This window comes from Falco punctatus (assembly GCF_963210335.1).
Source record: "Falco punctatus genome assembly, chromosome: 2".
NCBI lineage: Eukaryota > Metazoa > Chordata > Aves > Falconiformes > Falconidae > Falco > Falco punctatus.
The window spans coordinates 62,621,371-62,645,683 of NC_137581.1; the positions used below are offsets into that span (position 1 = coordinate 62,621,371).

A 24,313-nucleotide genomic window follows, 5' to 3' on the forward strand; every position below is an offset into this window, starting at 1 on the left:
GACAGAAATGGGTCCTGGGGCAGGGGGAAGCAAGGCACGTCTTGCTGAGCGTGGGAGAGCAGCCACGAATTCTCCGTAGCTGAACCCTGTGTTCAGCGCTGCATGGCTTGCTGGCTGTGCAAAAAGTAGAACCCTCTGCTTATGTTAAGGGGATGGCTGGTGATGATTGTGGACAGTTGATTGCTAAATAGATAACATACATAAATGCATACATATTTACTCCATTTAACATCTAAAGGAGAATATTCTTGCTTTGTAGAACAAGTGGGTAAAGTTAGATACTGCGCTAACTCATATTCATGTATTGTCTGAGACTTTCCTAGCCCATGATAGGCAAATAATTTTTATTGATTAATTAAACAACAATATTAATCCTTCTTCCAAATGTCTCATTCTTGTGCAAATAATGTGTATTTCCCAGTATTTAAAAAGTCAGTAGAGTGACTAGTGATTTGAGGGGCCTTAACCTAAAGTGCTTTAAAGGGATCTTACTGTTCAGAATTACTTGTATTGTATACATACCAGAATACATATGGTCATACCTGTGTATTTGGGGAGAGGAGGAATTCTTGTAAGTCAGCTGATCTGAAACTGATCCATGAACTACAATCAGCAGTTATATGAAATAATTTTGAAGTATATTGTCAACATTTTAAAAGGATACTTGTGAAAGTTATAAGCAGGTACTCAAAGCACTTTTTAAAGTTTACATCTGATACTGTGGCTCTTAACTAGGTAAGCTGTATTTAATGAATCAGCATTTTAAAGTAGCAAATGCTGGTGGAGAAATGCCTTGAGGCTCATAAACTTAATGACATCTACCTGGTAACTAATGCCAAAGTAAGTCTGAACACAGGAATACAAAATTACTCTTGGTTGTAGGAGCAAAGTTCAAACACAATTTCAGAAGCGTTTCAGGACATGGGTTGGACCGGTTTGGACTTGCACAGACTGACTGTTTTCTTTTACATGTTCAGCAATGCTCAATATTTGCTACTTTTTAATAGTCATCTTCATCATCATTATGCTCCTTATTTAATGTATGTGCAACATCAAAATTATGCTTGTGAAGTGATAATTCACAGAATTATGATCTCCTGAGTAATTCTATCCTATAAAATACTAAATTATATTAGTCAGAGAAGCACTACTGCAAGGCATACTGCCTTTATTATTTCTTTTAATGTCACCAGAGGTGTAAAAACTTCTTTTTTAAGTTACTCCTGTTGTGCATTCAATTTTTTTCTTTAATGGAATTATTCTAGATTTACATTTTTCTGTAATTTTAGGAACAAAGGGCTTGAGCTTCTGATTTAAACCTGTTCCACAGGAATATCAATACTATTAAAACAAAAACCACAAAAAAAAAAACAACCCACAAAAAAAAAAAAAAAAAAAAGAAAGAAAATATATCTGAGTGTAGCCTAAAGACATTTGGTATTTTGAGAATAAAGACCAAACTGTATTTCTTCATTGTCCTTTTGAGTATATCCACTGTCTTTAAAAAATTATGTAATTCATAGTACAGGTACACTTACAGAACTATTTGAAATACTTTTCTTTTGAAACTGTCAAGGCAAAACGATTTACCGAGCAACACACAGGCTAATATAAACTTTTGGTGCTGAAACCGGTTTACAAAAGGCATATTTTAACATGTGACATTCTTAGTTTAGAAAAATAAAAATAAGAGCTGTCTTCTGGCTATCACCATATCTGTTTGCAGTGCTTAGTTTATTAATATTATGCCGATACTTTACCTCTTGACATTAACAAAGTTGTTCCTATTTTTGAAATGCCGATTTTGGTGCTTTATTATACTAGTTATGAGCAGAAGTCTGTGCACTGAAATGGTTAGCAGTAATTCCAGCTCAGTGCTACTGTGCAACATGGTTCAAAGGATGTAAAATTTGTTCAGATTAGAATACTCTTAAAAGCTGGAGACAAAAGAAAAAAGGCATTAAAATATGCCCATTTTCCTTCAGAGACAAAAGCCAGAAGTTATTATCATGTTCTGTAAGTGCCATTTACTTCACTGATGTCAACTGTTTTGCTTTGTCTTTATCTTATTCCTGTTTACATATCAAACAGTGCTAAGTACGAGGCAGCTTTTCCTCACCTTGTAAGCAGAATACATTGTCCTCTCATTCACATGAGATCTAAAGAAACAAAAATATTTGTTGTAATTTTTTTTATTCTGTGACTTTGTAAATATAGTAGAGTTTAGTGGAATTTATTTTTGAAAGCTAATATCTTGGTTTTATACACTCAATACCATTCATTCCAGCAGTTTTGAAAACATTTTAAAAAACATGTAAAGCTATCAATTAATTCATTCTCAGTCTGGCAAAGTACTCCTTAAGTTTGATGTTTATGTCTAAATTAAGTCTTGGGATTTAGGAATTAGTCACAGAAATAGCTAATCTTTTAGAAAAAATTTATTTATTTCAGAGAAAGACTTCACAAATATTTAATGTGAGGGCAGTAAACTAACTTAATTGTAAGAAAAACGGTTTATAAATGGTTATATTTTGTCTGGAACTAATACATGTGTGAGATGTTTGATACTATAATTTCCACCTTTAACATAAAAATTAAATGATCTGGTAATACTGAATTTTCAGTGATGACCGTTGTGCTTAATCAGGGTTACTACTCTGAGCTGGATGGGAAGGAGGGATGGGTACTGCAAAGACAAAAGCCACACGCTTTTCACATGATTGTGCAGGCACATGGTTCATTGGGCAGCACTAATAAGGGGAAGGAAGGGATTTAGCTTGTTAATCCATGCTTCTTAATACAATGTCACATTAAATGACACCCACAACATGCATATTGATTGTGTTAGAGCTGGAACCTGATTATGAAATACTGCTTCATCCTTCTGTGACGTTGGCTCTCTTGAGAATTTTCCAGCAACAAAGCATTAATTAATTAAAGTCTTGTAATATGAAAAGTTCAATTAAAACTGGCTTTGGTTTAGACTTTATACAAAAACAGGTAGAGGCAAAAGATAAGTCTGTGTGGCTTGTTGTGGAGTGTAGCAGAGACACCTCAGGTGGTGCCATGCAAAAAGGACCATAGCTGTGTTGGGGCAGTGGACTGTCTGAGGTAATTAGCCTCACTTACTGTGTTTTCTGTACTACACCTGTGTCATATAGGTATAGTTCAGGAGTCTTTGTATAATACTGCATTGCACTGTATAGAAGTAAATGTATGATAAGGTGATATGCCTAGAAATTGTGTAAGTAATGGTTAGGGCAGCTTGATATCTAGGTCTCCAGTACTACTTATCTCCTGCTATCTCGTTTAAACACCTCATCTGCCTGCCTTTCTTTCATGTAGAGTGTCAACCCATAACGTCCAATTGTACTTCACATTAACATTTATTACAATACTAAGATTCAACTGAAATCAGTGGGATGAAGCGTGGGTTTGAAGTTAGTTACACATAGATGTTTTGCTGAATTAAGACGATCTACAGGGATGGAATAAATCATTAGTTTTTCTTCACAGTACATGTAAACCTAGCAAGAAAAAAAAGATATAAAATCTTTCTTTCTTTCTTGTTGTTCCAGTAGCCTGAAATCACTAAATGACTAATATGATGTCATGACACACATGGTCTGTGTTTGTTTTTAGAATAGTTGATGCAACATTTTATAGAAGCTAGCACTGAGAGAATATTTGTGTCTGTTTTTTAATAACACATTTTAATTAAGATCAAACTGTAATAAAAGCCTTTACAACACTAGAAGTATATGAGTGCTTTTGATAGGCATATCTGCATCCATTCAGTCTAAGTGACATGCTGTCCTGTAGGATATAAACACATATATAAAGCTGACTCATCAACCAGCTTATGCAAAGCAAGTGACAAGTCAGTTCTATTTCCTGCCTGTCACCACAATTACAAAGAATTTGGATACCTCTGTGTGAGGGGAGAGGTATGGAGAAAATCATATCTAGGATGAAGATGATGTTTTGAAACAGCCTGATTTCATTTCTTTATCCTGAACTTCTTTAACTGGACAGCATGTAATAGTTTTGGAGAATTACTGCATGACAGGTTCACACATGCATACAGCATGATAAGTGTGGCTTTTTGTCCTTTAAGTGAGAAAAAAGAAGTTCTGGCTTGTATAAATAAATATGAAGAATCAGGATCTCAGTCTTAATAGCTATTTTGAATTATTGAATGAATATTAAGAGTTTTATTTGTACATCACTTTTATAAAAGAAACAAGGGGTTTATAGACAAACCTCAGAATTTCTGATTCATAACATGATCTGCAGTAGCTTGGATTGCATGATTAAGTATTGCTACAGAGCTCTGTATTTAGTTATTTATGTTAAATATTTATCCTTTGCTGCTTCCATGTGAATTCTTTACCTGCTAATCTTGAACTCCTTTTAGCAAAATAAATGTACTAGATAGTGTGGTCAATTGTGCTAGAATAGGAGTTGATACTATTCTGTTTCTGTAGGGATTAGCTAAAAGAAATCCTAGCAGTAGCAGAGAAATGGCATGTGAGCAAGTGGATCAGAAGAAGAAAGCACACAACAAAAGTTTTAATTCCTCACAGGAACCAGTTACCCAAGTATCTCAGAAAAGATCAGATTATGACATTCAGAACTTCTCATGTGGTGTTTTTTTTTTTAATTTTTTTTCCCCTTTCTTTTTCTTTCATCAACTAAAGGAATATAAACAGAGAAAAATAATATTTTCCTTTGCCCTTGGTTTGAAAGGGGCCTCCAGAGATCTGGTCCAACTCTTTGTATCAAGACAGGATCTACTGTGCAAACAGACAGGTTCTTTGAAAATCTATTGCAACAGCTACACAAAAGAAAGACAAAACTTAACTGATTTGATTTGTAAGCTAATGCCAGGACTGTTTTAGCTGTGTTCACATTCACATCCCAGTTCTTAACAGGAAGATGATTCTATCATTCCTGAGTCTTTAAACATGTAATTTGCTGCCTTGTTATATTTGGAATAAGCAAAGTTTCTGTCAGTCCTGTATTTTTTCCCCTTGATACAGCATAAGAACTAAGATCTAAATAAAGTAATATTGAACTCATTTAATGTATGCCTTTACCTGGAAGCCCAGTAGAATAAAAATCTTATCCTCCTTGAGTGTTTTTGTGCAAGAAAGGGTTGTTTTTCAGTCATTCTGCTAGACTTATGAATGAATAATTTCATGTGAAAGCTACAAACCATTTATTGTCTAGGTACAAAATCAAGACAAGCTGAATTATCTTGGAGATGGTGGTGGTCGTCACAGCATGTATCCTGACAATTAGTTTGGTAAAGCTCATGTGGGTTATCTTCCTAAATTTCAGGATTCAGCCCTGTGCCCCAGCTCTTTCTAAAACAGCTGATGGAAATCTTCTGACTTACCAATAATGCTATTTCTCCAGATATTTTGAGGACATAAAAAAATCCTAAAAGGGAATTTCCTTGGTTTCTACTTCATAGAAGGGGATCAAAGTGTCTGGAAATTTTGTGTTTTTCTTAAAATTTAAAATTAATTTCTTTAAGTTTTCTGATTTTTTTTAAAAAGAAAGACTATTTAGAAGTTGATCTCCAAGTATTTATTTCTAAGGTGAGAAGACATTTTCCTCCTCATAAAATAATAACACTCTGCTATTTTAACTACTAGATAAACTAGTGAAAAGGGTTGCTAACCAAAGCAGAGGAGTTGCAGTGCACAAATGTTCTTTCCCTATTTTGACTCACCCTTTGGTAGGTCTCTGATGTTTAAGATTGTTCTGATTTTAAAACACTTTCATCACTTCAGATTTTAAACAATGTAAATTTCTAAATAAAACTTACTTGCCCTCAGATATCTTATGGCTCTTAAAGCCATGATCATTTTTTGTGTTTTAGAGACTGTTCAAATGTCAAGGTAATGTCCCCAAAAACTTGAGACCTACCTTCTCTTGGTCTCCCACTTTTCTGGGGCTGAAATTACTGGGGTTTTGTGAAGTTATAACCCCCACACACTCCCCAGCATTTCTGAGAAATAAGTTTAATGTTTTTCGTAGGATCATAGGATGATACAGTTTGTTAGGGACTTCAGGAGGTCCCTAGTGCACCACCTGCTCCAAGAAGGGCCAGCTGTGAGATCATATCAGGTTGTTCAGAGATTTGTCCAGTCAAATCTTGAAAACCTCCAAGGATGTTTGCCTCTGGAGCTTTCCCTTCCCTGGACTGAAGAAACCTTGCTCACTGGACAAGCCTCCCACATCATGTCTCCAGCCCTGGCCATTGAGGTGGCCCTCCACTTATCTCACCCCACTTCAGCAATGTCTTCTGTCTATTGTGTGTATGTGTGCACACAGAAAGCTGGATGCAATATGTAAATGTGACCTAATGGTGAGTGCTGGGCAGGGGGAAACAGCCCCCAGTCTTCTGGGAATGCTGCTGGTGATGCAGCCCTGGATGCTGCTGCCCAGGCTCATTGCCAGCTCCTGCCCCACTCAGTGCCCCTGGGGCCCCAGGGCCTTTTCCTCAGAGACTCTGCAGCTCATCAGCATGTATCATTGCAAGGGTTTATTCCTTCCCAGCTGTAGGGAATTTCATTGAATTTCATGAAGTTTCTGTTGTACCATTCCTTCAGCCTGTAAAGGGCAGCCCTACCCTCCAGCATATTGACTGTTTCCCTCAGTTTGATGTCCTCTACAAACTTGGTAGGAATGCAGTATCAAAATCCAGAAGAAGCAAGTGTTGCAAATTATCTTCATATGTTAGTTCTAGTACAGTACCATCACATTTTGCATCTCCTTGAAATTGGATTATTTCTGTAAGACCTGTTTCATGCTCTACCATGCTGTTCTGTGTTCCTCAGGTCAGCTGTGCAGACTAGTGGTATGTCTATGGTTTTGGGCCCAAAGGACTGTAGGACTTATCCTCTGTGCAATATCTTTCTCAATCTTCTGTACCCTACATTTAATGAACACTTTTGCTCCAAGTCATTTTTCTGATACATTTTTCTATTGCTTTCTTCTGGATTTGCTCTACCTCATCCTGACTTCCCTGAAATGGAATGCCCAAAATCACACAGAATACTCCAATTGAAGCTTTGCCATGCTAAGTATTTCAGGCCTTTTATACTGGCATATGTAAATAAGAATGTTATGTATGATGATTAATATTTTACAATATCAAGGCATACTTGACTCTCATTTAGTTTATGATAAATGCTTTTCTGATGATCCATGGCCTAATCTTTACCTGTCTTGAATCTGTAGTCCTTTGTCTTATTTTATAATTGTTCTTAGTTGAGTTGTATCTTTATAGTACTCACTCATGTTTGACTTAATTCCTTGACAAAATGTGCTTTCATCTGGTCTCTGACACCTTCTATAACCAACAAACCAGCATAAATAACCTTATTGCTTCTGTATTTTTGTATTATAGATATGTCCTCAGTTTCTAGCCTGAGCACAGAATCTTTAGAGTACTAAGACCTCAAATGCATAAATTGTTCTGACTATAAGTAATTAGAAAATGAAGCTTTTTGCCTATAACCAGAGCTTTTTTTTTCTCAAGAGGTTAACTGTGACTGGTAAAATCCTTATTATCATAAGCAAAATTTATTTAGGAGTTTCAGCTATAGTAAGCTTTTAAGACTAACAATTAATTTTGTATTTTGTTTCCCTTATATCAAACCTGCTATAGCCCAGAAAGCTCTACAACAAAATGAAGATGCATCAGCACCCATCCTCTAATAGGAAGGGAGTCAAGTAGCAAGCAGCTAGATGCTAACTTAAAATAAATAAATGATTTTCTTTCATCATAGGGCTTTATCCTAAATTTTTATAGTGACTTAGAACCACTTAATGATATAATCCCACCAAGAAGTCTCTTCATTATTCATGATATTTACTTCAGGAAAGCCCTCTGAAAAGATGTGTCCATCTGATAAAACCATGCTTCCTCTTCTCCTCTAATCAAAACTCAAATTTAACTGTCTTGACAAAAGGGAATTTCTGATGGAGTGGATGCGACCTACTAATCTCTTTCAGACAGCTTCACTGTCAGATATAAGATGAACCACTGTAATGAACCAGATATTTATATATGATAAACAGCAATAATATACATAGTTATGTGGCATAAAGAATATTTGAATATTTCAAGTGTCACATGTTACAAATGTGAAGTGGTTAAGTGTTCAGATAGTTTTTTGGTATATGCCTTATTTACTCTGTTAGTGAAATATTGGTTTATAACAATCCTTAGGAAGGCTTGCTACTACAGGGTCCCATCTCTCTGCCAAGCCTTGGAATTTCTGTGGCCACCGTTGTGTACCAAGGTCTTCCTTTCTCACTTAACAACTACAACAAAACATCTTGAAGTACTTTATGATTGTAGTTGTCTAAAGAATTTATTAGTGCAAAACATCATTTATTTGTCAACCTTTACTTGCTAGGGATCAGAAAACTTCCGTGTGACATACTTCAACAGTTCAGATCTCCCTTCAAGTGCTGATAGCCACAGTCTAGACTATAGCCAGCCAAGGTAGATATATTGAATTCTAATCAGAGTGTGAGCCAGCTTTTCAAGACTGGGAAGTAAATCCAAGGCCAAATGGTGTTTGTTTTCTGGCTTGGCTTTGACTATGCTTCAAAATATCAAGGAAACTTATTTTTGAAAGCCTGCAATGTTCTTGAGCTTCCCACTGAAAGAAGGTGAAACTCCCTGAGTGGACTGTGCTAAGCTTTTCTGCCTTGGTATGAGCTAACTGGGACGTTGCAGCCCTTGCTTACCTGGGGTGTGAAACATGAAGGTTCAAACATCCCCTCATGCTCTAGATGCTTTGAACTCACTTTGAAATGGACTGCCTGACACAGTGAGTGGGGAAGCTCCAGATCTTTCCTGTGGGTTATGCTGACTATGAGACTATAACCAGAAAGGGGTACCCTCTTCTCGGTTAAATCCCCTAATTATCAAATTTGGAACCTTTTTATTTTTCTCTCTTCACAGTTTTTATAGAAATGTAACAGTTCTAATAGGAAAAACAGAATTAAAAGACTCTAACCTTCTGTAGTAATTTTGTGAGTCCTGTTTTTTATTTCCTTTGCTTTTCTTGTAAGGAAATGAAATTACATGTTTTGTTTATGCAGAATGAGGCAGATACTGAATGCTATTGGGTTACAGTTCAAATGAAAATAAATGAACCTAAATTCAATCCAAATCAAATATTGTGTTGCTGAGGTTTTGGCAGAATAGCAAACTGATAGTCAAAATTTTTCTTTTCAGTCTTAGCTTCTGTTATTTGCTCAATCATCTAAACAGACAATATTATTTTAAAGAAAGTTTTTAACCAGTATGGTTATGTAAGAATTTTTGAAATATCCATATGCCACAGAAACTCAGTGTTGTTCAGGTAAGCTGACATTTGTTCCTATGTATTTCTTCTTCATATTTGAGATATATGTACCAAATTATGAACTTTACTGCAGGTATAAATTGAATAATACAAATCATGATGATGTGTAACATTTACAATGTGAATAAGGTAAATGGGTAAGGTAATTGTTGACTTATATAGGTAGTTAACACATAAAGAATTTGATGTCATTAAGCACTGTTTTGTATTCTTGGAAATACCAGTAACAACCTTACCTGAAAATTTGATCTATCATGTCATTTGATTGATGGTTGAAAAATTGTAATTATGGTAAGCAACATGCTGAAAAATTACCACTATTCATTTTTTTCTTCTAAATAGTAATTTGTTTTTCCTTTGAGAGACAGAAGATACGAGATTGCTACAATGCTGCAAATTAGAACTTAGAAAAAAAATCAGAAAGAAAAAACTGTGTAGATAATCTTTTTTGTATTTGTCAAGAAATTGTCTAATGTGGCATTGTGTTTTCCTGAAAGTGACTACAGTCTACTACAATTACTGATTTGTTTATCTTCTTAAAAAAACATTTTGTGGATCAGTAAGTTTCCTCTTTGTTGAAATAAACAGTCACCGACCACATGTGCTTAACTTTTTTGTATGCTGATAAGCACCTTCAAGAATCCTAGTCTGATACAGATGTCAACATGGTAGCATTTAAACAAATGGTTAGACAGTCAGTAGAAAGGAGTTAATTATTAGAAATGCATACACTGTTTAGTTCATGGCATTTACCAGAGATATATCATTTGTATCAGCAGCTACCTTCAACTAAAAGGCTCAACTTCAGCCAAAATCTGAGAATCTTTTTCTAAAGGTACAGTAAGATAATGTGAATGTCATTTGCAGAATGAATTAGCATGCAGAGATATGCAAGTAAAGCTAATAAAACTATGATAAGTAAGTCCACAAGTGGTCTGCATCATCAGATATTATGGGACATCATCTCTGGCTTGCATAGCAGTAGTACCTCTTTACTAAAATTTTCAGTGAAAAGAATTCAGAAGTCATCAGGTCTGATGTGCATTTGAGCACAGACTACCTTGCTGGAAACTCTGGTAACAGCATAGGTTTTCATAAATATGATGGCTATAACACTATAGTTTCAATAACAAAAATCTAAGTGAAAATAATATCTAAAAGCTCTATGGTAGATTCCCAATGGAAATTTTAAGCAATTTAATCCCTCTTCACCATTAGCAATGCAGTTTTATCCAGGCCACTTGAAAGTCAAAAAAAAAAAACAACCAAAAAACCCCACTATAAATATAAGGAAAGCTACATGTCATGAAAAAGCTTTACATTTTATGGGTTAATGATGTATCTACAGTGAAAGAACGTTTCATTATTATTAGGACTTTTGCACTGTGACACATCCCTTTCCCCTTTCTCTATTTTTGTAGGAAAGGCAACAATTTAAAATTTGTTCTGGACTCTGGTTCTTAAGTATAGATAAGTGATAGTAATATTAATACAAAGGCTGTCTCAAACCCTTTTCATCCTCAGAGCCTTTAAGATGGAAGGAAGGAGGTGCCAGGGAACTGTTTTATAGGCAAAAAAATGTTTATATTTTTATGGAAATGTCACTGTTTCTGAGGTAGAATGAACTTAACAATAAGAAAAATGTGATTCCTTGTATAGCTAGTACATATTATACCCCTGCTCTGCTATACTGTATATTTTCTGCATTTTCAGGGAGTTGTATGGCCTCCATCAACAGTTCCAAGTACTCTATACAATTAATCCATCCCTAATATGCATATATTTTATATTATAAACATATAACAGTTGAATGTGCGTATCTTCAAAGCAATTTTCATATTTCATTAGTCCTTAAATAGTTTGGAAAATTAGTGGGCCTCATGACATATTATAAAAGAATTTAATTGCTTTTAGACTAGGGAAACTGATTCTAATTTGAAGTGCACCTTAAAAAATGTCCAACTGCAGCCCTTTCCAAGGGCACTAGCACATCTGTTGATTAAATCTTTGGGAGATTTATACTGGGAAAGTCAGATTCTCTTCCAGCAGGCATGTCCGAGCAGATGCTGCAGTTTATGGATGGGTGGTTGGAGCCACAGGCACCTGGTTTGGCGGGCACCCAGTTTGCCCCCTGCTGTATCAGCAAGAAGTGCTTGTGCTGAAGGCAAGAACTGATGCATGTTGGTTCATATCATGGCTCAGCTCTTTCCTCCAAGGGAGTGAGCATTCTGGGTCACTTTGCTATGCTCTGGCCTGCTTTGATACATGTTGGTAGTGTTCACACACCTTTTTGCTGCAACAATACCCACTAGCACTTTAGCTATGCTAAGAAGAGCTGGTTAAGTGGGGTTGCTTAAATAAAAGTAGTATGCAATATTCTCTTCACAGGACAGGAAAGAGTATTCCCTGCTTGGTACACAGGGAGAGAGAATGGAGAACACCAGTGAGGAGGCTTTTTTTTGCAGGAATGGATGTAAGGTTCCAACTCATCCAACCGTTCAACAATAGGATATTTTGACAGCAGAGTAGCTGCTGCTGCAAATCTCTTAATTACAGATCAAAAATGCCACCAACACATGATGCATAACACTAAACTGGTATAAGCTCATGCAGCAGTTCGGAACAGTGGAAAATTTTCTGCTGGATTAACCTTTATACCAGTAGGTTCTATGCCAGATTCAGTATCAGATGTGTTCTAGCCTCCTTTTGACACCTACAGGCAATGTAAAAAACGCCAGAACAAAAATATAAAGCTGGCATATACTTCGTATCATCTGCTCTAGCTAATTTGACAGCTGTGCTATCATTTATATCTACTTGATTTGGACAAAATTAATGTTGTTATTAACCTCAAGGAAACAGTACAGAGCTCTGGCAGTGGTGCTCTTACAAACCCATGTTCTCAAAGACTGTTAATTCACCAGCTTTAGCCACTGATGTGAGACTTGTTTGTACTTGAGATATCTGCTGACTGAGATCTCCTGTGGGTGCAAAAAGTGATTATGCACCCAGGCACATGGGGGTTTTCCCCATTATTCTTCCTCTGCCCACCTGCTGTGGTAGCTTATGCCATTATCACTCCAAGGGAAATCCACACTGGTAAAGCTGATATCAATCCACTAAAATGTTCTCTGCATTTCATTGTGTATGCCTTGTAAACCTCATTATCAGTTAGAAAAGTGCAAATACTAAGTCATCCTTCCACATTTCTATAAAGCTACGCACATTCATATAAAAGGCCACATTTACAAGAGCTACCACCCTTACTACAGCATTGCCAGACTTCTTGTAATAAAAGGAGTTTTATTTTGAAACCATGTCTCTTCTATAGTGCAATTAAAATAGGATTGTGAACAAAATTGGCAGAAATTAAGCCAGTGTTATTTCCCATCTTTATGTGACAGATCATAGACCAAACATTAATAGAAAGCAGAATAACTCTGGGGAATTTTTGTTGGTGTAATTGTGGTGAAGGGATGAGGGGTGGAGCGTGTGTAAATTGTTCACCTTTGTTAGTGTTGCGATGATATTTTGATTTAGGTGTGGGGAATTCTTTTGTTGATGTAAAGTGACATTTGTGAAGATTGTAGATTGTGTGATGAAGGTGTGTTTTAATAATAATGATAATTTGATGATAATTATAAAAGAAAACATCTTTTCATGTTCTCAGCATGATGTAATTAAAAATCAGATCCCGCAAGATATTCAGTAGCCTCATGACTAGTGATTTCAGCTGTATGAAAATACCTGAATACTTTTTAATATCTGGCCCATAGACACATTTCAAGAGGGTGAAAATACATGGTTCTAAAAGGTTGATTGCTGCGTTTTTCAATAGTCTGTTGTACTATAGTTTTTGGTTATTCTGATTTGTGTTACTACCCTTTACATTGATTCTGTTTTTTTCTTTCCTGAGTTAGCTGCTGCACTAGGCGTCTCTCTTTCTCTCTCCTAATCATTATTTTTGGGAAGGTTTGTAGAATTTCCTTTTGCTTCACAGTGTGCAAAGCAGTACAGCTTAAGGGCTGTACACTTACTACTCTATGTACTTCGTTACTACTTTGTTCTGAGATTCTGAGTATACCTGTCACCCATTCAGCTGCTAAGGGAGCAAATTATCATCATGGGATCAGGCAGATAAGAGCCGATCTATGCCCTCGCCAGCAGGAGGGGAATTTTAACAGTCAGAGTTATCAGAAGATCTCTTCAAATCTTGCTTCTGAAGGAGAATCCCTGGTAGTGCAAGAATGGCAAAACTGTCAGTGGTATAAATTAAATCTGAAGTTTTAGCTTACCTGTAGGGCTAAAGTTGGCAGGGGGGAACCTTAAGCAAAAGCTTAACAAAAGAAAATAGAAGCATTTTGTGACTGGTACTATTCCCTCCAGAGGCTGAGAAAAATTTGTAATACACCTCTGGTTAGAAGGGCAGAGCTGGCTTTTAACCTCAAAGTTTGATTGTGCACCAGCCTTGTAAATACTACATATGCTGTTTTTCCTCTGTGCAGGTATCTAAGCCAGACTGTACTGGAAGAGACGATGTCAGCAGCCACCCCTCAAAACAAGGAGAAATTAGCCATACTAAAACAAGCTCTAGGTGCTATGGGATTCAATAGCCTGGTAAGTTCCACAAGCTTATGTTATTTGCAGCTAAAGTTACCATATTACTTAGTTAAAAGCAGGCCTTTTGTGGGGAAAAGAAGTACCTCTCTGTCTTTCTTTTTTTCTGTTGGTTAAGACCTTGAAACAATATACAGTACTAGTTCACTCCAGGGAAATTACTGTAATCACTTTTAAATAGACACAGCACCAACAATGTAAATCTTTTTCATTCTTAAAGATTCACAAAACAGCTTCAAGGTATAATACTCTGAACAATTAAGTTACATAGATAAAAAGAAACAATCAAATCCCATATGACAGAAAACTCATAAAACCCACAGGATTTTTTTTCTCTTCCTGATTATCTTTCTGTCCCTTTCAATTTTGTGAGGCACGAATTCCAAATGCCTTTGCTAGCAGCACCTGAAAAGAAGTAAATACATATCTAGACAAACTAAATTAGAGCTGGGTAACTTGAAAGAGCTGACTTAACCCCCAAAAAGCAACAAGAAGATAGGTCTGATGTTTGTCTTTAATCCTATAAAGCTAATGAAGAAGATAATTTGGATAATTAATCAAGAAATGGTTCTGGAGGACAGAGGGGTGACAGGAATCAGAAGAAATAAAGGGCTGAGCATAAGAACTCATGCAAGATATGTAAATCCCTTCAGGATACTAGAATATTTAACAAAATTCTCATATTTCTTACATATGTATATACTACCTAGCACACTTTAGCTGGGACACTTCTGCAAAATAAATGCATAATCAGCAGTAGTTCTAGAAGGAGGTAAAAGAAGGTTGTAGCAAGGTGGGCATCGATCTCTTCTCCCAGGAAACAAATGATAGGACAAGAAGAAATGTCCTCAAGTTGTGCCAGGAGAGGTTTAGATTGGATAGTAGGAAAAATTTGTTCACTGAAAGGACTGTCAAGCATTGGGACAGGCTGCCCAGGGAAGTGGTTGCATGATCATCCCTGGAAGTATTTAGAAGATGTGTAGATGTGGCATTTAGGAACATGGTTTAGTGATGGACTTGGCAGTGCTGGGTTAACGGTTAGACTTGACATTCTTGAGCACATTTTCCAACCTAAACTATTCTATGATTCTGTGATATTTAGCATCATAAGAAAAAAGTGGAGGAAAAGTTTAAGTATGCTAGTTTATCATAAGAGATGACAGATGGGAAAGGGATCAAGTGCTATCAGCAAAAAAAATTGTGAGTCTGCTGAAGCTGTTATTTAGGTGTGAGGTAGACTTCTGTGGTGATGGTACATCATGTAGTTGTTTGGCATTCCCTTGTTAAGGTAGTAAGAAATGTTCTTTGGTAACATGCCACCTTTTAATATAAAGAAGAGTGGGTTTTTCATGAATATTCATGTGGCCATGTACAAATTTGAACACATATGGCTGGCTATATTTGAATGAATTATTCCTTAGCCTTAGTGGATCTAGCTCTGCACCTGTAGACACTTCTGCGTTTAGCCCAGTGTTCACAAATGGGTGGATCTCTCTAGTTCTTTCATTAACCTTTCTGTTCTGTTGAGGAAGGGGTTCAGTCTATAAATAAATAGTTGAATGCCTAATGAATCAAGTTTTAGAAGACTACAGAAACTGTCTGAGAACACTTTACATACAGTATCCTTTTGGATCCCGCACTTCACTTTGCTCAGAGTTCTTGAAAAGAAGTAATTTGACTCAGAAAAGTGTAAACCATCTTCAAGGCTCCTCTATATCCAGGCAGCAATAGAATAATCATTTAGGAGGCTGGAAATCTGTGGAGCTCCAGAGTACTGCAGGCTGATTTCCTGTGCTGGAGGTTAGAGGGGAATATGTAGGTAAAACACATCTATAATTTCTACCCATTACTTCTGAGGTACATGGAAAGGTCTGTATGTATTATTCCTTGACCACCTAGCCACATTTAATGATAGAGTAGATTATCTTTTTGAAGAACTACATAAAAATTCCTTAGCAGTCTTTAACGGTATCTTGCTGTGTTAATGTTTATTTAAAAAAATGTTTTAAAGTTGAGGAATATGCATCTTGGAAAAAAATGGGAAAGTGTTTGAGGATCTGGAACGCTAATCAAATCTTACCAAAATCACCGAAATAAATGGCTATCCCAGCCTTCTGCAAGTCAGTGCTTACAGTCATCCCCAAACCAATTCTTAAGCTAACAAGCAAGAAGTGTCCTGTACTACTGTGCCAACCCGCCTTGTGTAAGAGGCCTTCCCAAGAAGTAGGGTATAGCACCCTAGTCTGAGTGCCATATTACTATGACAGTTCTTCTGTTGTAATAGCTATTGTATTCAGCATTCATCTGTATATATTGCTTTTTTTGATCTTCAGCCTTGGTACTGTGTAATAGAAAAATATACTGTTGCCCTATTTACATCTATCTCATAGAGTAAGAGATTGAAGTTCTTCTCTTAGAGAATCAAACTTGCTTAAACAGCATTGGAGGTGCTGGAGTCTGTATCCCAGAAAGACTGTAAGCTTTTTTTAATGTCCTCTGATGATGGGCATGCTTACTAGAGAAAGGAACAAGAAAAAGAAGAATGCATTTTTTTTATTTTTTTTTTACCTGTTGCTTTTGAAAACTGATGAAAAGTCATCCAGGCTTGGTTTCAGCGTGTTCTGAATTCATTGCAGTTACTTGAGAATAAAGAGGATAGATTGGCTAAGTATTTAATTTGTAGTGTATTTTTTAATTTTCTGCAAATTCCAGTAAGTGAGACTTCTCACTGATACTTCTCCTGTTTCAGTAGAATCAGATTCCAAATATTATTTTTCAAAAAAATTTCAAGAATTATCAACTAACTTTGCTGTGCGTAATGCCATGTAATGCTCTAGTGGGTAGCAGTTTTCCTGTTTTATAATTTTAAAGGAGCACCATTGTTATATAACTGACCTTAAAAAAAAACCTTCCAAAACCCACTATGTTTTCCATGTTTTAGCATTTTGGTTCATATTTCATGGGTCACTTTTTGTTTGAATTTAAAAACATTTTAAAAACCCAAGAAAATTAGTTCTTTTCTTGCTGTGGTAAAAAAATGAGGCCAGGAAAAATCTAGCCCTAAAGATAAGTGCTTCTCAGCCTTAGAGGCATCAGAACGTTGTATGTAATCATGGGGGGAAAGTGTGTGGATAAGGGAGGTTGCTTTTGTTTCTTTCAGACGTTAATGGTGGCTTTTACTACCAGGAACCTGTTATAATTTAAACACTTTGTGAATGCAGTTGGCTGAGTAAAAAACAAACCTTGCTATTTCCAGATACAGAAATTGTCATGATGGAAAAAGTCTATGGACAAGATACATTTATTTATTGCAGAAATAATTCATCCATTAAAGATATTTCAGTATTTTTTACCACATTGGAAAAACTTTTTTAACTCAGTAGTTAGTGTGATTCACATTAAAACAAACGAAAAAAAGGTAATCGTGTTGGTTTATGTCCTAGATAGGTCCCAGTTTGATTTCTAAATCCGATTTTCCTGTCAATAGTTCACACATGAATACTTTTTAACTTTGCAAATGCCAATGATACACAATAATAGAATTTGTATTTTTATAAAACATTGCCTTTCACTGGTGTGTGCAGCAGATCTTTTCTTTAATTCTGTATAAAATATGTGCAGGAGGTGGAGAACCTGTTTGTAATTCTCTCAGCAATTCTGCATCTTGGAGACATTCGGTTTACGGCTCTGACAGACGCTGAGACAGCATTGGTGTCAGACCTGCAGCTACTGGAACAAGGTCAGTGGGATGTGACCTTGCAGCATCACATGCTTGGTCCCACAGCAGGACAGTTGCGCTGATCCACCAACAGATGGAAACACAATTCCAGGGAGACAGAGAAATTGCTTCTGAAAATTCATAAATTACTGTGAGAAGACAGTATCCGATTGACTTGGATGTTTTATAAGCTACAGATTTTTGTGAGATGAAATAAAATGCTAGTATTGCAAATCATCTATTTCAGTGTCGTATTTAATGCTGTCATTCACCGAAATAAATTGTACACTGCACTTTGTGCAGTCTTCTTTTTAAAGGCTCTTGCGCTGCTTGTCAACAGCTGAACAATTTGCATTGAACTGAATTCCTTACATTCAAAATCTATATCTTAAAAGGGTCTCTTGTTTCCATGCTTTGAAGTTTGCCCTCTTGGGTCACTAACAAATCTCCTCAAAGTGGCCTATGGCTACAGAATGTCAATAAGTAGCATGCCTTAACTCTAATACAAGAGAAAGTCTGCCAAGTCCTGGGGAAAGTCCTGAGTAATCTTTAAAGGGGAAAGAAAGCTGTAATGTAATATACAGATATGTTCAAACTTCACAAAGTGCTGATTATAGTAATCCGATTTTATGTGTTCATTAATTTTGATTTCTCCTATGGCGGCACTCTTTTCTTTAATGTGTGGGTTCTTTCAGTGTTCAAAAATAGCATCTACATAAGAAAATCTGTTATAAAAAATAAAATATGCAGTAGAGCACAAATCAGGCTTTCTTTAAATTCTCTTTTCATTTCAGTGGCAGGCATGCTGCAGGTTTCACCAGATGAACTTGCTTCAGCCTTAACAACTGATGTTCAGTATTTTAAAGGTAATCTTTTCCAAGCTGACATTCTCATAGATCAGACCTGGTGGCATTTTGATCCTTCTGATTTAAGAATTTGAAAAGCATATAATATTTGTTTCTTATTTCTTGTATGGTCTTGTAAATTTTCCCTCTGAAGAATATGTAGTATTATCTGCCATGCAATAAATCAGACTGGGCCACTGAATTAGAAATGACTTTGTAAAATGGAGCAAGCAGTTTTACAGTCTGACACTGATGGGCTCCTAACTTGATTAATCTTACACAAGCGTGTCAAGGTAACAGATTAGATATTAATACTAAGAACTAAAGTCAACAGGAGTGTCATGGGCGGGGTGGTGGGGTGGTGGTGGTGCAGGAAGTTTTGAAAGAGTTCTTTTCAGTAAAATGCTAGTTCTGTGTGGTACTCATACCCTTTGCTATTGAAAAAAGTGCAAAGGTACATGTTTCCAAACGGAACATCTTGCAAGTGTTGGCAGTCTTCTCATCTTTCTCTGGACACTTCAGTAAAAAAACTAATACCATGTATAGGTTTGGCAAGGGTGAAATAACTGTAACTAAATTTACTGTAACTGAAATTATTTAAGACGAGAGTTACAACATGCTTTCATCTCCATTTTCTGCTTTCTGTCTTAGGAGACATGATTGTACGGAGGCATACTATAGAGATTGCAGAATTTTACCGGGATCTCTTGGCAAAATCTCTATATGGTCGTTTATTCAGCTTTTTAGTCAACACAATCAACTGCTACCTTCAAAATCAAGATGAGACTGACAGGTAGGAGTGCCATTACAAACTATTAGGTGTGCCATTATCTGTTCAAACCCAGATCTATAAAAGAAACATCATTCCATCATTTAAAGCATTTTATGATAGCATTACAGTGATGCCTGGATCTTTAAATCACTGGCCATTCCTTCAAGTAATTTCCTTAAACATACTTGTTTATTTATTTGCTTGTGAACATGGTACTTCATGTGGTACGCCAGATCAGCGGTTGGAACTAGTAGCCTTTTAAGAGCTGACAATACAGCATGAGCTAAGTCTTTCAACAAGCAAAAAGCTGCTTGATGTTCTTTTAGTGCAGAAGACACTTGTTCTTTCTCTCCAAAACTATGACGTTAGCACAGGATATTAAAAACACAATTTTGTTCAAAGGCCTTCAAATGAATATTTAAACTTCACTGAATCAAGTGTTCTAAGAATGTTCTGGATCTCTGTAGGTTGTCATTTGCTAAATTCAATGCTGTGGCTATCTAGTATGGTTTCTTAGAAAAAAATGAATGCTAATTAATGTATGTCACTGGAGCAGTCAAGAAACAAACAAAAAATAAAACCAAAACCAACTCTCAGTATAATCAAAGTAGCAAACTAAGACAGAAGACCTAATTAGGTGATCATAACATGTGATTTAACCAAGGTTCAAAATCTCACATGCTCAGATAAGCTTTCTTACGAACACTAAGTACAAGATTTCTTGGCATTATTGGTAAATGGAAGTCCACAAAGATAGGAAACTTTCAAACAAGAGTAAGTATTTTTCCCTTATATCATATCTGCATTGGCTTCATAGGACAAATATTTATTATGTGCCTTTTTTTAAAATTTGATGACTTCACAATCTTATTTTTATTCCTATCCAGTTTGTAAACCAATTAGTAATAAATCACATTTCTTTTCTATAGGCATAGCTAACAGGAAAAGCTACATGCCTCAGTAACTCAGAACTTTCTGCACATAAAACCTTTCTGTCATATATACACCACCAGAGTGTTTAGCTTCCTGCTGGAGGCAAAGGGAAGGTTTGCCGGTAACACAGAATTGTTTTACTTGTCTGTTTCTGATCAGACAGCCCCTTAAAATTACAGGCACCTGGACAACCAAGCTACAGCAGCTTTCCAATCCATGTCCTAATTTGAAACTCTGTGTTTGTAACAAGGGATGACAGTGGCATGTGGTCACATTCCAATCTTCCCCATTTATTCCTGGGTCTTACGGTACATGGGCTTAGCCCACTGCATGTCTGTGACAGCAATCCAGCTCAGGTATTCCTAGTTACACTGAGCTCATTTGTAGTGGTCATTGAGGAAGAAATCCAGAATCAGTATATTAAAAATCTATTAAAATTATTTGAAATAATTTTTTAATGTATCATTTTGTAGTTTTGAAATTTGGTATCTCACAGTCTTTCAGAATAGGGTGTTGTATATCTCTGTTGTTTAGTAATGTGAACCTATAATTTCTAGGTATTATCAGATCTTCAAATATTGAAAGTCAAAGCTGTTTGTATATTGTTTATCTTCTAGTCTCCTTTAGTGCAATCATATGTGCCTGAGGAGACTTCTACCTTGTGGAAATACTTCTCAGTGAAACTATTTCTACCTGTGTGGTACCTTGAAAACTATGTGATGTTCTAAGTCCTAGCTAACACAGGAGAACTGTTTGATGTTGTCAGAAATGAGGAATTTGCAATAGTTTTGTATTATACCTTTGTTTGAAAGAGAGGAGTTTTTCATTTAGGCTGGCTGAAGGAAGTTAACCAACTCAGGACTTACTGGCAGTGCTGACAAGGCATGTTAAATTTTAGCAGGCCAAATTCAGCCTCTGGTCCCCTTCCAAACTTGAAGGAAAATAGCTTATTTTGGGTGAAAATTAAGTTGACCGTCTTTGATATTTCAACCTCAATTGAGTTAACCAGCTTAAGATAAGAAAATACTTCCCCCATCCCCAGCTTTTTTTTGGTTCAGCCCAATCACGCTGTGCAACCTGTAGTAGGAAATCAAAGCACAGTACAGTTCAAGATGCAAGCTGGATTAATGCAAGTCATTTCATCAATCTGTGATTTGTGGTTCAGATTTACTTCATATACATCTGAGCAATTCTCTCAATTAGCAGGATTATATCTCCAGTTTGGTGCAGTTTTAATAAACCTCTGCATAAATATCCACCAAAGACATTATCTAATATGACTAAATAAGGGTGATACATTTCAGGTCACACTTCACTCCCCATTCGGAAACATACACAGTTACTATCCATCAGATGAGAGGAAGCTTTCATCAGAAATCTGGAATAAGGTTTCTAACTCAGTTCTTTTTTGTTGTGAGGTAGCTTAACTGTACTTCCATTCCACTTCAGTAAGAATTTATGAAGCAATAAAATTAGATTTATTGGCTTAGTAACTCTAAAAGAAACATTTGATCTTGGCATTTGTGATGAAACTAGGTACCTGAGTTTAACTTTTATGGTGAAGCTCTTCAATTTTGGTCATTAATACTGATTTATATTTACCACGAAATAGCTTGTGACTGGTTTCAGGCAAAATAAAAGTGATGATTACCATTAGATCTAAGGGAAGGGGAGATGATTCTATGTACAGCTGCAAAGACCAAGCTCTAGCGATATAAAGTATAAGGGGTAAAAGTGTTGCCAGAGTCCAATAAATTCATTACTTTATAATACCATCCAATAAATATAAAGCAAAAGTTTTAATGACAGTGTTTAGTGAGATACCTTCTGTAATGTTCTCCTTCGTAAAAAGTTACTTATGATTTTCTCTAGTTAGAAGTAAATCTTTAGCATGGATGCTAGTTTGGACTGGTTGCAAGGTACTTTGAGGTTTATTACTTTATTCATCTTGATATGTTTCAAAGAAATTCACTGGGGAGAAACTGCTTTTCTGTAATTGGCCTCTAGAATGGGATTAGAAGCAAGGTATTACAACTTCTCACAGGCGCTTATAATTCTTTTTTAAAAAATTATTAATATTTATATTCACTCATTTCTATAATGATTTCCTATTCTACTGATTTTTTTATTATAAAAATCGTCTAGGTGAACTTCTTCCCAAGACTCTTAACTCTTCAAAGTTTACTACTGTTTAACTCCCATTCAAAGGCGTATGCTCATTTTCAGTTTTGTAGATAAAAGAGACTTGAGCGTTTATTTTGCCTAAATGTGGCATTTCAAGGTACTTGATTCCACATGGCCAACGTTGGCTCTCATGATTCAAAGCTTGGTAATAAAATGTCTTAAGATGATGTTTTATGAACTCCTCACTCATTCTGCAAGAGGACTTTATATTTATGGAGATTGAAGAATGCCTGTGAAATCTTGTTTGTCTTTTCTGATGGAAAACAAGCTAATTAGGTATATGTGCTTGAAAAAATCTTGATATTGCTTTCCCTACTTGCTAGTAAGTAGAAGGCATGATGGTTTATCAGCTAGTTAGCAAAGTCTTTCTCATACGTGGCCTGAAGATGGGGCTCATGCCAATATGCCTGCTGTATTGCAGAAAATCAAAGAAAGCTAGCATTCAGTTATACCTTCTGCTATCACCAGGTCAACCATAGATTTCTGTTTCAAACTAAGCATGTAGAATATTTCTAAAAAGGTATTTTCTGAAAGCCTGTGTATTCTGACTGTGTAATCTTATTTCCAGCAGATTTCAAATATTGCCAAAAAGTATCAGTGGCAACACTTATTTGAGCAAAAGAAAGATCTCCAGAGTCTCATTTACAGACTTCTTAATACACATCATCCAGTTTACAGAATGAGATATTCTAAAATAGAAATGTTCCTAGCCTAGGAAAAAAATCAGAGATGAACTAAAACAGTTATTTATCTATTCTTGAATGCAGTAGAAGGGTGCTGAGATGGCAAGAAAGACAAAAAGAGAGTTCCTGTTCAGAACATGAACCCACAGCATAATGAGAATTGTTTCTGTATGTGAAGATAGGGATATCTGTAAAACAGACAAACAATACAAAGCATCCAATACAATATGGTGCATAATATCATATTTTGAGTTCTGCTTCAGTCTACATCATTTCCAACGTTTTATTAAACAAACAATACAATTTTTTAAAGCATAGAACAATTTTTTCTTCAAAGAGCTGGAGAAGATATGTGCTACTGATGAGAGGGCTCAGAGTTTGAGTCTATTAGCAAACATATTTCTCCCTTCTTACCATACCTCTCAAGTCACTCAAAGAAATGTTTGTCCGATACAGAGCTAATGTTTCTTTCCTCTGTGACCAGCCACTGTCTCTGTCTGTACCACTCACACCTGGGTAAGGTAATATTAAAAGGAAAATTACAGTCGTTGAGCAAGCTGACTGATAGATGTGGCAGTAACACTAACTCTCAGCAAAAATCTCAGAAACTTAAAAAAAATCTCAGAAAAAAATCAGAAAAATTATCATAAATTGGTTTGTTTTAGTAATTGTTTGAGATGAAAACCATTTCCAACTGGTAGCATTCAGCCTGTTCGCATCAAGAACCATTATTTATGACAACAGGTGTAATCTGTCCCCTGGGAGAACTGAGGGAGTCTTAATTAGGATTCTGAGGGTCCTCATTTGAAGGCTAGGTTACATACTTCATCTAATCCTAGAAATATTTCCTCATTATACAGTATCACTTCTAGTTTATCCAGATCAGACATAAGCCTACTGGCTTCCTTCCTGGTTACTGGCAGAAGTTGGAGGAAGAGCAAGAAACGTTTTATCTGGGATAGATGAAAAGGCATGTTAGATGATCCTGCCTCAACAGGTTCATTTCACGGCTTTATGTAGGCAGACTACAAAACATGTCTATGGACCCTATGGATTTTGGAGCTGAAAACCATCTGGGATGAAAAAAAAAAAAAAAAAAGATCAAATAACATCCTTTCTGAAGAATGGGACACAAGTATTGTAAAGAAAATTCTGTTCACCTT

The 24,313-nt window shown here is 36.1% G+C and overlaps 1 protein-coding gene across 4 annotated transcripts in view; it reads left to right on the forward strand.

The window, feature by feature from the left end:
• The window catches only part of MYO16 (myosin XVI), a 452,710-nt gene that overhangs the window by 311,451 nt on the left and 116,946 nt on the right, over positions 1-24,313 (forward strand). For all 4 annotated transcript variants that reach the window (XM_080377718.1, XM_080377716.1, XM_080377717.1 and 1 more), the window contains 4 exons: positions 13,904-14,015; positions 17,637-17,754; positions 18,528-18,599; positions 19,230-19,371. In XM_080377718.1, the coding sequence (XP_080233844.1) occupies positions 13,904-14,015; positions 17,637-17,754; positions 18,528-18,599; positions 19,230-19,371 (444 nt within the window). The remainder of the gene's footprint in view (positions 1-13,903; positions 14,016-17,636; positions 17,755-18,527; positions 18,600-19,229; positions 19,372-24,313) is intronic.